Genomic DNA, 12867 nt, shown 5'->3' on the forward strand with positions numbered 1-12867 from the left:
TCTCTAGCGCTTGCTCGACGTACGGATTGTCAAGCGGCGACGTTGAGAAGAGGTATGGTCGCTCTGGGTTGTGAGTGTGAGCGATGAGGATGATGTGGGCAGATGTCCTTCAAAAGGGCTGAGGGAGAGCTGTGGGCTGAAGATAGCCGATTGATGATAGGTGAATTCGAATTGGGTATCGAGCTAGACGCCTGAGTCGAAGCTATGACAATGATGGTGTTGACGATGGCAGCGATGACTTGTTGTTGGTCGAAGACAAGCCAAATGGGAAGAAAGCAGAGGTGGATGGTGGGGTTGATGAGATGGAAGAGGAGCAAGAAGCTTTGGTGTTGGATGGCGCTTTGGCAATCTGCGCCGTCCAAATTTGGCTGAGTCTGGCGGCACTTTTTTTCGGTTTTGAGACTTTTTTTGGAAGCGAAAGGTTTAGACTGCCGAGACGCCGGGAGAGATAACCGTGGCAGCCCACACACACTAAAATTTGAGAAGAGCGAGAGTCCCGGCTGATGGACTGGCTGACTGGCTGGCGGCCTGGCTGGTCTGTCCTGTGACGAAAGCGCTGCGTGCGCAGGCGAATTCAAGGCCAAAATTTCGCAGTTTCACACGGCTCTCCTGGCCTCGTCTGTAAGAGAGTCCAACCTTTTTTGAAATTTTCGAAAGGGTTCAGTCCGGCGAAATCTCATCGTCTTCTCCGCATCTCTGTCATTTGACAGATCGTTCGTGAGAGCCTCTCTGACGGACATGCCTTTGCATGGTACTTCTCTTCAATTCGAAGCTTATCTATGGATGGCTCTAGACTAAAGATGCAGACGCAAGATCGTGAATGCGGGTCTGCTATTGAGAAGCTACCAGGAAGGCAAGACGTTGGGTGGCGAAATCGCACGAGAACACCGTGACAGTAGCCGAATGAATTTTCCGGTTCTGTTAGGTTTGGTATCCCGACTTCCGGTGAAGCTGGTCGAGCTCAGAATTTTTTGGTCGAGTCGAGCGAGCTTTCTTTGCCTCTGCAGGGTTTTTTTGAAAATCTGAAGTTTCCTCAAAAATTTTGGCAGCAGAGCAGCTGAAAGTCAACTTTCTCAGGCAGCTGAGCTTCATCTTTTTTTCTTCTGCTCAGGGTCGAAATGCTTAGCGCCTGATCCCTTCGTTTGCCATTCTCAAAGACACCATCATCATTCTGGTCACATCCACGCTCATCTCTAAGTCATTGGACGGCAATTGACATCAAGGAGTCAATACGTCTTGTCTTGATTAGCTTCCGGCTCGTTCTTGACAGCAATCGTCGTGCATCAAGGGTCGCTCACGATTCTACCGATCTTTCCGCCACCTCAGTCCCAATACTGCACAGACGAGCTGCGGTAACGATTTTACTCTCATCTTTCCTCAAACTCGCATAGCCCCCTCAGGATGGCCACCATCAAGACCCCCATCGCTCCGGTTCCGACCGCGAGCGACTTCCTTGATATTGTTCTCTCCAAGACACAACGAAAGACGCCCACCGTCGTTCACCCAGGATGGAAGATCACTCGTATCCGCTCCTTCTACATGCGCAAGGTCATGTTTACCAAGGACGCATTCGCAGAGAAGCTCGATGCGATCCTCAGGGAGTTCCCCATCATGGACAACCTGCACCCCTTCGTGTCCTCTCTCCTTAATGTGCTTTACGACAAGAACCACTACAAGCTCGCTCTGGGCCAGCTCAACACCGCTAAGCATCTCATCGAGCAGGTCTCCAAGGACTACATCCGTCTCATCAAGTTCGGTGACTCGCTCTACCGATGCAAGCAGCTCAAGCGTGCTGCTCTCGGTCGTATGGCCACCATCATGAAGCGTCAGAAGGACCCTCTCGCCTACCTCGAGCAGGTTCGTCAGCACATGTCGCGTCTCCCGCCCATCGACCCTAGCACACGCACCCTCTTGATCTGCGGATACCCCAACGTCGGCAAGTCCAGCTTCATCAACAAGGTCACCCGATCCGACGTCGATGTCAAGCCATACGCCTTTACCACCAAGTCGCTCTTTGTCGGTCACATGGACTACAAGTACCTCCGATGGCAGGTCATCGACACGCCAGGAATCTTGGACCACCCGCTCGAGGAGATGAACACCATCGAGATGCAGTCCATCACTGCGCTCGCACATCTCCGAGCTGCCGTCCTCTACTTCATGGACCTGTCCGAGCAGTGTGGCTACACCGTCGAGGCGCAGGTGCAGCTCTTCAACAGCATCAAGCCTCTCTTTGCCAACAAGCCCTGCATTCTCGCTATCAACAAGACCGATGCCAAGCGACTGTCCGACCTCGAGCCTGAGCGCGCCGCCCTGGTTCAGAGCATCGTCGACGAGTCCGATGGCAAGGTCCAGCTCACCGAGCTCAGCACATATACCGACGAGGGTGTCATGGACACAAGGAATCTCGCCTGTGACGTGCTGCTCGCATCGCGTATCGAGACCAAGATGAAGGGCAGCAAGATCAACGCTGTCCTCAACCGACTGCACGTCGCCCAGCCAAAGTCGCGAGACGACGTTCAGCGTGGTGCCTTCATCCCCGAGGCGATCGCCAACGGCTCGGTCAAGAAGTACGACTCCAAGGACCCCGAGCGACGCAGGACGTTGCGCGACGAGCAGGAGGAGAACGGCGGTGCTGGCGTGTTCAGCATCGACATCAAGCGCGACTACATGCTCGACAACGACGACTGGAAGTACGACCACATCCCCGAGATCTACGAGGGCAAGAACATTGCCGACTTTGTGGACCCGGACATTCTCGACAAGCTCGATGCGCTCGAGCGCGAGGAGGAGAAGCTCGAAGCTGAAGGATTCTACGGCGCCAGCGACGATGAGGAGTCCATCCTCGACGAGGAGGAGGAGGCGATCCGCACTGCTGCTGCCGCCATCCGAGAGCGTCAGCAGAAGGCCAAGCTTGCAGCGCAGGATCGAAGCATGGTCAAGAACCAGGCTCGTGTGCCGCGCAAGTTCCAGGAACGCACCCTGTCGCAGATGGCCGAGAGGATGCGCGAGATCGGTGTCGACCCCAGCAGCGTCACTGCGCGCGCCGAGATGCTGGCCAAGGCCAAGGGTCTCACTGGTGGCAAGCGCAAGCGATCCGGTGACGACGAGGAGGATGAGGAGATGGACGAGGACGATGAGGACGAGGAGGCATCCTGGGAGGACGAGGATATGGACACCGAAGAGGCCGACACGAGCGCCTCGCGAAAGGCGCGCAAGAGCAACGTCGGTGCTCGCCTCCTTTCGTCGACCACCGCGCCCGTCAACCGCTCTGGTGGCAACATCAGTGCTCGTGCCGGTCCTGCGCGTGTTGCTGCCTCCGACCGACAGCTCGCCGGTCTCAAAAACTCGGAGCAGCTCGAGAAGGCGAGGAAGCTGCGCGAGCTGGCGTTGCGTGAAGGCAACTGGCACGCCAAGGCGGGAGAGTCGGATCGTGTCATCAAGGAGAAAAAGCCCAAGTGGCTCTTTGCCGGCAAGCGTGGCAAGGGCACTTCGAGGTCGCGTTGATTTTGCCCCTACGTCTGTTCATACTTTCCCTCCCACATATGGTCTTTTCAGCATGTCATCTTGATTCTCTCAATGCATTCGATCCGTTTTCCATTTTGTGTCGCTGGCAGCATCGTAGTGTGGTACCAGGGTGGGGTTGGACCCTTTCTTCTGCAGAAAAGCCAGCGTTGGAAAAGTGGGTAAGCGAGCCAGACTGCGTGTGCTCAACGTGCGGGCTGTGCTGACGAGCTGCGGCCAACCACGCGGGCTTAGCCGGTCAACTGAGCTCTCGCTGACGCGCTGAACGGAAAGTTTCTTTTTTGAGAAGACCCTCTCATATGCCGGCGGCACGGTGTATCACGGGTCAGAGGAAGCCGCCACATGATTGCTGACACCTTCGTAGGTCTGCTGGTGTGGTCGTGCAGCAAGGAGGCGAAGTTCTGCTCTGGGCCATGCGTGGAAGTAGTGATGCCTTGCAGCTTTCGAGGCGCATGTGGGGTCAAAACGCATGTAACGCTGCAGAAGGCGGTGTCGGCGACTGGTTCCATTCTGCCAGCGTCACCATGCCGAGATGAAGCGAGGCGATCCCAGCACATCGAAAGCTCGTAGTGGTCGTCTTGCATGTGACACGAGGCCCTTCCTCCTCCTCTACCTCCTCCTGTACCACGACTGACACTCGCGCAACTCTCTCTCCCTAACTTTCATTGTTGGAGTTCATGACACAGCCAGTATCGACCTTCGACCTGCATAAAGCTACTTGATCTGCATATTCGACCGCCCATTTCGACATCTCGACAGTTGCTGGCAAGAAACGAATCAACGAGTGACTCCGGACAAGCGCTTCGGACAATATGACGATCATCAGCGGTTCCAGCTCTGCAGAGAGCGTCAGGAAGGAAGCTCCCAACACGCCACCTCAGATTCCGATTCAGCTCGAGCCAATCATGGCCACCAGCGAACCGGGCTTCGACGACCTCTACCCTTGGCACAAGCACAGCGCCGAGCAGCCCAAGCTCGACGAACCGCCTCCCATCGGTGGATCCATCGGCCCAGTGATCAAGTTCGAGGAAGAAGCGCACGTGGCAGCTCATCAGATGGCGAGCTCTTCTCTGAGCTCGGAGCCATCCACTTTCGCGAATGTGCATCAGTTCTCAAAGGTCGGCTCGTCGACCGTTGAGAAGCCACTGTCGAGCGCAGCCATGTATCGCACAGCTTCCGCTCCCAACACGCAGCTGTCTCCAGCCTTTTCTCCGCTGAGCATCGCTTCATCGAGCGTCTCGCTCCGATCATATCAGCACAGTCCAGCCTCACCGGCTCCTTACGGCGGGTCACTGCAGGCCGACACTCCACCTGACGACCTCAGCGCTGGCGGTGAGATCCTCGACATCTTCTCGGACGACCGACTCCCCGGCTATCAAGTGTGGCCGCGTGGGCAGCCCTCCTCGTCCGCCCTCGCTGTGCGCATCCCTCGTCAGCTCGTGGGCTGGAAAGCCATCCTCATGGACGCAGGCAACTTTGACGATGCCGCCTTCTCGTCCGATGCTGCTCTCGCCAAAAAAGCGCGGCGAGCATCCAAGGTCCTTGGCAAACAAGGTTGGGAGGTTCGACAAGAACGACTCAAAAACAGCTACGATTTTCGCCGCGGCTCGGGGATCTGGGCCTCCATGCACGGCGGCCATCGACTGTTCAAGCACGAATGGCATGTCATCGTCAAGGACGGCACGAGATACGTGTGGAGGATGGACAAGAAGGCGCTGGCGCTGTATCGCGAGGAGGACGAGGTCAAGGTGGCCGAGTACCGCAGAGCTGTGCCTTGCTCGTCGCCATTTCGAGATGAGAGTGAAGTTGGGTATCGACCAGACATGAGAAGGAGAATCGGGTCGTTCAAGTTCGAAGCACAACGATCGAGGATTCGAATCGGTCACTCGCAGGACGGGACGATATTTGGGCTCAACCTCGCGCTGATCAGTCTGGTGGCGGTGTTCGGCGCCCGAGGTGGACACGACAATGTCTCGGCAGCATTCGAGCCATCTACGAATCCGATGCGGGACGTGCTAGAGCAGAGACGACAGGAAGCACCCGATCGGGAGGAGGTGATGCTCGCCATGCCTCGTCCCGGATTTGCAAGAGACTCGGAATCTGTACTCTCGGATACTACGGATGAGGATGCTGGCGAGCCAACGAGTAGCGTGATATCGCCACGCGGCGCTGGTGCACGCAGCCAACAGATGTTGTCGGCGTCCCTGTCATCACCGCGTCTCGAGGAGCCACGGACGCGCACAAGGCATAACAGCGAGAGTCCAGGTCAAGCCGGGCAAAAGGCAGCCCGCAAGCGATTTTCGTCGTTCTTTGGCAGGGGAAGTAGTAGCTCAGCTACGGCGATGGAGGACGACAGGCTTTCACCGCCAGCAGACAGGCCGATGACCGACTCGGAACGGATCGTGAGACAGTATCGCACTCAGCGCGTCTCTTCGTAAAGTCAGTAGTTGAGCTTGTTGATTCACTGAAAGGATGCTCATTACAATACGCGACCAATGCGAGAGAGAACGAACAAGTGGTCTTGGTCTGTTCTGAATGACTGACAGGCTCAGGCTATGCATCCGGCAACGATTGCGTTGTTCCCCGCGACGGCGGAGAGAGAAGACAGCTTGCAAGCTGGACACTGCGACATGGAAACCGACACGTCGAAAGAAGGTGGGCGGCATCTAGACCGGAAGCACAAATCCCGCTCAATTTAGCGGCTGTCAACTGCCGCTCACGCTCTCAACCATCTCGTCTTCGAGAAGTACGGAAACTCTCTTATCTGCTAGATTAGCGCAATCAAAGCGACTCTGGAGCAAGGCAAGACCTCCATCTAGCTCGCATGAGTAGTCTCAAGACAGACAAACTACCGGAAAGAGAGCGAACAATGGAAGGAAGCGTCGACCGGTGGCTTCTCGGTGAAAAAAGAGGCAAATCAGGCTCCGCTGTGGGAAGAGAGGAAATTTTCGCATTCGCTCTCGTTGACTCGTGCCGCGGCCAAAGCAGAGTTGAGCCGGAGGCTGCTGCTGCTGATTAGAGGGTCTGCTGACCGCGCTCCAACCAACCAACACGCTCGCTCGCCTCGCACTGTTGGTCTCCAACCGCTTCTCCTATCTCTCTCTCCGCGCTTTCGCCCCCTCAATCCTCTCATTCGCCCTTCTCGCTCGAGATCGCTTTAAAGCAGCTTCGCATCGCCTCTGCTTCTTCTCTTTCTCCCTTCACCATCCTCCTTTCCGTTCCTTGTCCCGGTCCATTTCCTGTTCCTGATTGTCATCCTCCTTCCGTAAACCATCCCTACGCGCCCCATCTCCTTACACTCATACCCCAAAATGGCTTCGGTACCACAAGCGCCCCAGATGGGCCTCTTCTCGTTGCCTCCCATCAAGAACGAGCCCATGCGCAACTATGAGCCCAAGAGCGAAGACCGCATCAAGCTTCAACAGGCTGTCGACGAGATGATTGCCGCCGGTCCTTTCGAGGTCCCCGTCGTCATCAACGGCGAAAAGATCAAGACAGGCAAGATCAGCAAGCAGCCCAACCCTTCCAACCACTCGCACATCCTCTGCAACTACCACGAGGCCGACGAGGCGCTCGTCGAGAAGGCCATCCAGGGCGCGCTCAAGGCCAAGACCGCGTGGGAGAACATGCCATGGAACGACCGCGCTGCCATCTTCCTCAAGGCCGCCGACCTCATCGCTTTCAAGTACCGATACAAGGTGCTCGCTGCTACCATGCTCGGTCAGGGCAAGAACGTCTGGCAAGCCGAGATTGACGCTGCTGCCGAGATCTGCGATTTCTTCCGCTTCAGCGCAAAATACATCCAGGAGCTCTACTCGACCCAGCCTCCCGAGTGCTCGGCCAACACCTGGAACCGCACCGAGTACCGTCCTCTCGAGGGTTTCGTGCTCGCTGTCTCGCCCTTCAACTTCCTTGCCATCGCTGCTGGTAACTTGATCTGCGCTCCTGCCATGGTCGGCAACGTCGTCGTCTGGAAGCCTTCGCCCATGTCCATATACTCTAACTACGTCGCCTACGAGATCCTCCGCGAGGCTGGTCTCCCCGACGGTGTCATCCAGTTCGTCCCTGGTCCGGCGCCCGAAATCGTCGGTGCTGCCATCAACCACCGCGAGTTTGCTGGTCTCCACTTCACCGGCTCCACCCACGTCTTCCGTCAGCTCTGGAAGCAGATCGGCAACAACCTCGACAAGTACCGAGGCTACCCGCGCATCGTCGGTGAGACCGGCGGTAAGAACTTCCATATGGTGCACAAGTCGGCCAACGTCGACGCTGCCGTCACTCAGTCCATCCGCGCCGCCTTTGAGTACCAGGGTCAGAAGTGTTCGGCGCTCTCGCGACTCTACGTGCCCAAGTCGATGTGGGAGGGCGAGTTCAAGCAGAAGCTGCTTGACCAAATCGCTCAGATCTCGGTCGGCCCCGTCGAGGAGTTCAAGCACTTCATGGGTCCCGTCATCGCCAAGCACTCATTTGAGAAGATCATGGGTCTCATCGAGGCTGCCAAGAAGGAGGGCGGCGAGGTGCTCTGCGGTGGTCAGGGTGACGACTCCAAGGGCTGGTACGTCCAGCCCACCGTCATCGAGACCAAGGACCCCAAGTCGGTCACCATGGTCAACGAGATCTTCGGTCCCGTCATCACCGTCTACGCCTACCCCGATGAGGAGTTCGAGCAGACGTGCGAGCTGATCGACTCCACCACCGAGTACGCGCTCACCGGTTCCATCTTCTCGGCCGACCGCTACGCGCTGATCCGCGCCAGCAACCTGCTCCGCAACGCCTCGGGCATGATGTACTACAACGACAAGTGCACCGGTGCCGTTGTGGGTCAGCAGCCCTTCGGTGGCGCTCGTGCTTCGGGTACCAACGACAAGGCTGGTTCCATCTCGATCTTCTACCGCTTCGTCTCGGCACGCACCATCAAGGAGACCACCATCGACCCTACCACCCACATCTACCCGAGCAACCTCGAGTAAAGAAGCTGGCCTCCAGCCGAGGTTGGGGTGGTATGGGACCCTGATGGATGGTGATTCTGTGTATCGTTGATGCACAACATATACCCGGCATTTACTCTCTGCCTTTTCACACTCCCTCCATCTCCCCCCCTTTAACCCCCTTCTTCAGCCTCTCTCGTTCTCTCTCGCATCTGCATCCATCGCATTGTTCTTCTGTTTGCGCGTCGGGCCGCACTTAACACAGCCCCGTAGTTTTCCCAGCATCTTGTATCACCACCATCATCCCGCACAGGCGCGCAGGGCCGCTCTTAACACAGCCCTGGTTCGTAGCATTAGGTCACCGTATATACCGCGCGGCGAGGCGCCTTTAACACTCCTCGCAATGTGTAATCTAGTTTCTTCTCAACGTTTATCGCTTGATCTGTGGAGCGTGCATGGAGGAGACGGCGGGTTCGATGCGTCGAGTGAACATGGGACGTGGTCTGAGAGAGACGCGAAGGATGGTGAGAGTGTTGATTTGGAAGTTCAGCCTGTAAAGCGAGTCTTTGCTGCAAGCAGGCAATGGCCTTGCCAGCCCTTCTTCGCTCATCGGGGAATCTCACCTTCTGAGCAACTCTCATGGCAAAGAAAGGAGGCCGTGGATGAAGTTGAATGTGATTGGCGATGAGTAGTAATACATGTCGAGGTCGGAGCGTGCAGACTGATCGATTGGGTTCGGCACGCATCACGTGCTCGAAGGGGGCGAGACGAGGATGACGCTGTCACCGCGCACAAAGAGCATCTCGCTTTGACGTTTGACCACCTGTTGATTCGAACAGGGATCGTTTCGGAGAGTGTGTGTGATCGATCGGAAGCGGGAAGGGACGGTGTGTCAGTAAAGCTTGATCCACATTGCTGGTTGCGATGCGAGTGGAGCCTCGTAGTGCGTCTATGCCGGCTGAGAGTTGATCTCTGCCATACGAGTAGCTCACAATGGGTTGTGGGTGGATAAAAGAGGGGTCTGGCACTTACACGAACAGTCTCGGCCCCAGTCTCGTCGTTGATATCAACCACATAGATGGTCTCCTCCACATCCCCTAGGATCAGGTTCATGTGTCCGTCGTAAGCCTGTATCATCCGCATCATCAGCATCCATAGATTAGCATTGGATCAGTATTGCGTTCCTTTCATCTCATCTTCCTGCAGCTAACTCATCAATGAGAGGATCGGAGCTTGTGCGTGGGAAAAGGGTGGGCACTTACATGCAGAGTTCCTCGCAGCTCACGATCGCCTCGTAGCTTGACATAGACGCGCTCTGAGATGGACAGCCTGATGAGATCGAATGGTTCCGCGACCGAGCCGAGGGGCGCCGGCCCTGTGCTTGTTGCTACCCCTGCAGCTGCGGACGATGTTCGTTCCACTTCGGCCATTGTTTTGAAAGAGAGTGATGGATGGGGCTGCAGGCGACTTGAATACCTTAACGGGTGTTATATCGACGGTATATTGCAGTGATACACTGTAGAAGTGGTACGATAGGTCGGATACACTTGCGTGAGCTGTTTCCAGGAGGTGCGCCAAAGGTTGAAGCGACGAGATGGTGTTGGAGTGTTGAGAATGTGGACCGAGCTGATCTCGAAGAAGGCCATAAATTTTCTCAAGTATGTGAGATTCCCGTCCTGAAGAAGAGCTCGTGTGAGCTTAGCTTTTTGGCTGATCAGAGCAAAATCGGCAGCCTCGAGACTTTTTCTTCTCAAGCCGAGAAGAAACGTCCAAGTCGACCATCCTCGGCTCTTTGTACACCATCATCACCTCATCGCACGAAACAAAGCGCCATGAACACCTCAACAACCGTGACAACCACCGTCAATGTGCTCCGCCAGGCTGCGACACGCTCGGCGGGTCGAGCCTCTTCCTCTGCTCGCTCGAGCACACCCAGCTCATCTCGCATGCTCACCACCACCTCCGCGGCTCAATCTGCCTCCAAGTCGGCACGCACCACCCTGCGAACGCACCCCGTCGTCATTGGTCCAACACAGCTCAACCGCTACCAGGAGCACTACCAAAGCACCCTCGCCTCTGATCTGCTTTACATGTCGTTCGATCCCGCGCTCAACATCGACTCCTCCTCTTCCGCCGCTGCCTCATCCTCGGGCGACCTTCAAGACAGGCAACGCTCTTGGAACCTCACCGATCCGTACACCGTCAACCGACCGCAACGCCCCGCACGTGGTAACCGTCGTCTCTCTCCTCTCACCAAAGCCTTCTCCCCCACCAACACGCTCAACGAGATCCCCAAACTCGATCGCATCATCCTCACCTGCTTCAGCAAGGATGCCATTACGAACAAGCACAACCTCGTGCCGCTCATTGCGCAGATGCGCGCCATCACGGGTCTCAGCGTCGAGGGCTCTTCCGCGGACCCTTCGCTGCTCGGCGCCGACAGCGGCACCGGCAAGCGCGGACACATCGAGATCATCCGTGCCAAATCCGGCGTGGCCTCGTTCAAGCTTCGACCGGGGATGCCGGTCGGCGTCAAAGCGGTGCTCCCCGGCCCGGTGGCACATGAATTTTTGGAGGTGCTCACAACCTTTGTGCTGCCTAGGTTGAGGAGTTTTGGTGGATTCCCTCTGCCCCCTGCGAGCCAGCCGCCCGCGAGCCCAGCAGCCATGTCAGGAGTGGTGAGTCTGGGAATGCACCCAGAGGCCATTCCGTTGTTCCCCCAGATCGAGATCAATCTGGACCAGTATCCCAACAAGCCGCTCGGCTTCCAGATTGATTGTATCACCAACCAGAGGGGTAGGAAGGCGACCGAGAAGGCGAGGGCGCTGCTGTCCGGCATGGGAATTCCGTTTGTTCGAAGGGGTGACATGTAGTGCTCAGCAAGGGGAATGTCACACTTTTCAATGGTCTCGGACTGGATTATGTGGTTGTTGAGTTTGCGATTGTGATTACGTTGGTGACTACGGAAGACATACTAGCTGGTATCCATACCGTCGACAGCATGCAGATTATCCTTGGCCCACAGGACAAAGTCGTCAATGACGCTCGGCCAGGCAGCTGTACGAAGCAAAAGGTCAAGAAAGAGCGTCAGCGTCGATACTTCCTCTCTCGTGTGTCATCTCGTGAGAACCGAGGTCGGCGGGCACTTACCATCAAAGTCATGATTGCTGAAATCCCCGTTGATCTCCTTGGTGAAATCCAAGAACTGCGTCCAGGTATCCTTGCTCACCGCCCTCCCACCCGTCTGATCCTGCAAGAACTTCTTCCACAGCTCCAGCTGCGTTCTTGTAAAGCTCCCCTCACCCTCGTTGCCCTCGAACGTCGGCGATGCGGGGAGTATCAAATCCCAAAACGCCAGTGCGTTCTCCAACGCTAGACTCTTCTGCCCTTCCCTCCTGGCAAAGCCGTAGGTGTAATCGTATGTCTTTTCGTACAGCCCCTTGTTGGCGGAGCTTGCCGTGGCGGGATTGCTCTTTTCCTCAGCGATGCGCTCGAGGCGAAGCGGCTTGTTCTGCAGCAGCTCCTGACGCAGTTTCTCCAACGTCGCTTTTTGCTTTTCGACGGTATCCGAAAGATCGAGCATCTTCCACCCGTTGACATAGTCTGTTCGCGTAAACGTCCCGATGCTCGGACTCTTGAGGTAGAACGACAGAGGCAGGAACACGACGTCTTCGGGACTCACTTCCAGCGCCTCGCACATCTTGAGCGCACCTGCGATGCCGATGGTGTCCGGCTCCACGGGTGTCGGCTCGTCGTCCTCGTCGGTGTCATCAGCAGCCGCGTCTCGGAAGCGGTCAAAGAGCGCATTCAGCCGTTCCTTGACTTCGCGTTCGGTCTTCTTGTCCAAAGTGCTCGACGAGGCAGAGGCGTTAATTTGGGCTTGCTCGTCGTTGAAGAAGGCATCGGTGGCCGGCTCGATTCGGTATCCGTGGGCTTTGAGGATGCGATGCGCGTCCTGGGGTGTTGCGTTGGTGAGTTGGCGGAACTGACGCAGAATGGCCTCCTTCTTGGCCGCGCTCGACATCGTGGCGGGTCGTAGCTTGCCGGTGGAGTGGAATGAACGGGTGTTGATGTCAGGATGATGGTCTTGGTCCAAGGAGGGTCGTGCTCCACTTGGAGTGATTCTAGCTCAGCAAGGCCCCGATTTGAGTGAGCAAGGGTCCTCGATGGCTCTCGCACGGGTGGAAGAACTCTCGCCTGTCAATGCGCCATTCTGAAAGAGCGGAAAGAAGATTAGATTTCAGAAGATCCCGAAAGACCGCTTCAACCAACCAGAAGCAGCTGCAGCCACTGAGTCACACGGGCCGCCCCACCGCTCCACACAACCAAGGGCCCCACCGCAACGTCAAAGGCGCGCTGCACATCCACCAACCCTTGCCTTTTCACCATCAAGAATCTCAACCCTCCATCCCAT

The 12867-nt window shown here is 56.6% G+C and overlaps 6 protein-coding genes across 6 annotated transcripts; 4 read left to right on the plus strand and 2 right to left on the minus strand.

Moving 5' to 3' along the window:
- Positions 1-1401: 1401 nt before the first annotated feature.
- On the plus strand, positions 1402-3507 carry PSEUBRA_004035 (NOG, C-terminal; the record flags this gene model as incomplete). The annotated part of the gene is made up of 1 exon (XM_016437612.1): positions 1402-3507. One exon carries the CDS (start codon positions 1402-1404, stop codon positions 3505-3507), a length of 2106 nt encoding a protein of 701 aa, XP_016291153.1.
- An 830-nt stretch (positions 3508-4337) lies between these two features.
- On the plus strand, positions 4338-5352 carry PSEUBRA_004036 (uncharacterized protein; the record flags this gene model as incomplete). The annotated part of the gene is made up of 2 exons (XM_016437621.1): positions 4338-5294; positions 5320-5352. The coding sequence occupies 2 exons, from the start codon at positions 4338-4340 to the stop codon at positions 5350-5352; spliced, it is 990 nt and encodes a 329-aa protein (XP_016291154.1).
- A 1484-nt stretch (positions 5353-6836) lies between these two features.
- Positions 6837-8495, plus strand: PSEUBRA_004037 (Aldehyde dehydrogenase; the record flags this gene model as incomplete). Its single annotated transcript, XM_016437616.1, has 1 exon — positions 6837-8495. The coding sequence occupies one exon, from the start codon at positions 6837-6839 to the stop codon at positions 8493-8495; it is 1659 nt and encodes a 552-aa protein (XP_016291155.1).
- Positions 8496-9198: 703 nt separating this feature from the next.
- Positions 9199-9883, minus strand: PSEUBRA_004038 (Ribonucleoprotein LSM domain protein; the record flags this gene model as incomplete). The annotated part of the gene is made up of 3 exons (XM_016437636.1): positions 9199-9276; positions 9486-9581; positions 9716-9883. 3 exons carry the CDS (start codon positions 9881-9883, stop codon positions 9199-9201), a joined length of 342 nt encoding a protein of 113 aa, XP_016291156.1.
- Positions 9884-10285: 402 nt separating this feature from the next.
- On the plus strand, positions 10286-11326 carry PSEUBRA_004039 (Ribosomal protein L5; the record flags this gene model as incomplete). The annotated part of the gene is made up of 1 exon (XM_016437611.1): positions 10286-11326. One exon carries the CDS (start codon positions 10286-10288, stop codon positions 11324-11326), a length of 1041 nt encoding a protein of 346 aa, XP_016291157.1.
- A 101-nt stretch (positions 11327-11427) lies between these two features.
- PSEUBRA_004040 (Potentiating neddylation domain protein) lies at positions 11428-12477 on the minus strand (the record flags this gene model as incomplete). Its single annotated transcript, XM_016437632.1, has 2 exons — positions 11428-11510; positions 11604-12477. The coding sequence occupies 2 exons, from the start codon at positions 12475-12477 to the stop codon at positions 11428-11430; spliced, it is 957 nt and encodes a 318-aa protein (XP_016291158.1).
- Between the last annotated feature and the right edge of the window lie 390 nt (positions 12478-12867).

This window comes from Kalmanozyma brasiliensis (genome assembly GCF_000497045.1).
Source record: "Kalmanozyma brasiliensis GHG001 unplaced genomic scaffold PSEUBRA_SCAF3, whole genome shotgun sequence".
Classification (NCBI taxonomy): Eukaryota; Fungi; Basidiomycota; class Ustilaginomycetes; order Ustilaginales; genus Kalmanozyma; species Kalmanozyma brasiliensis.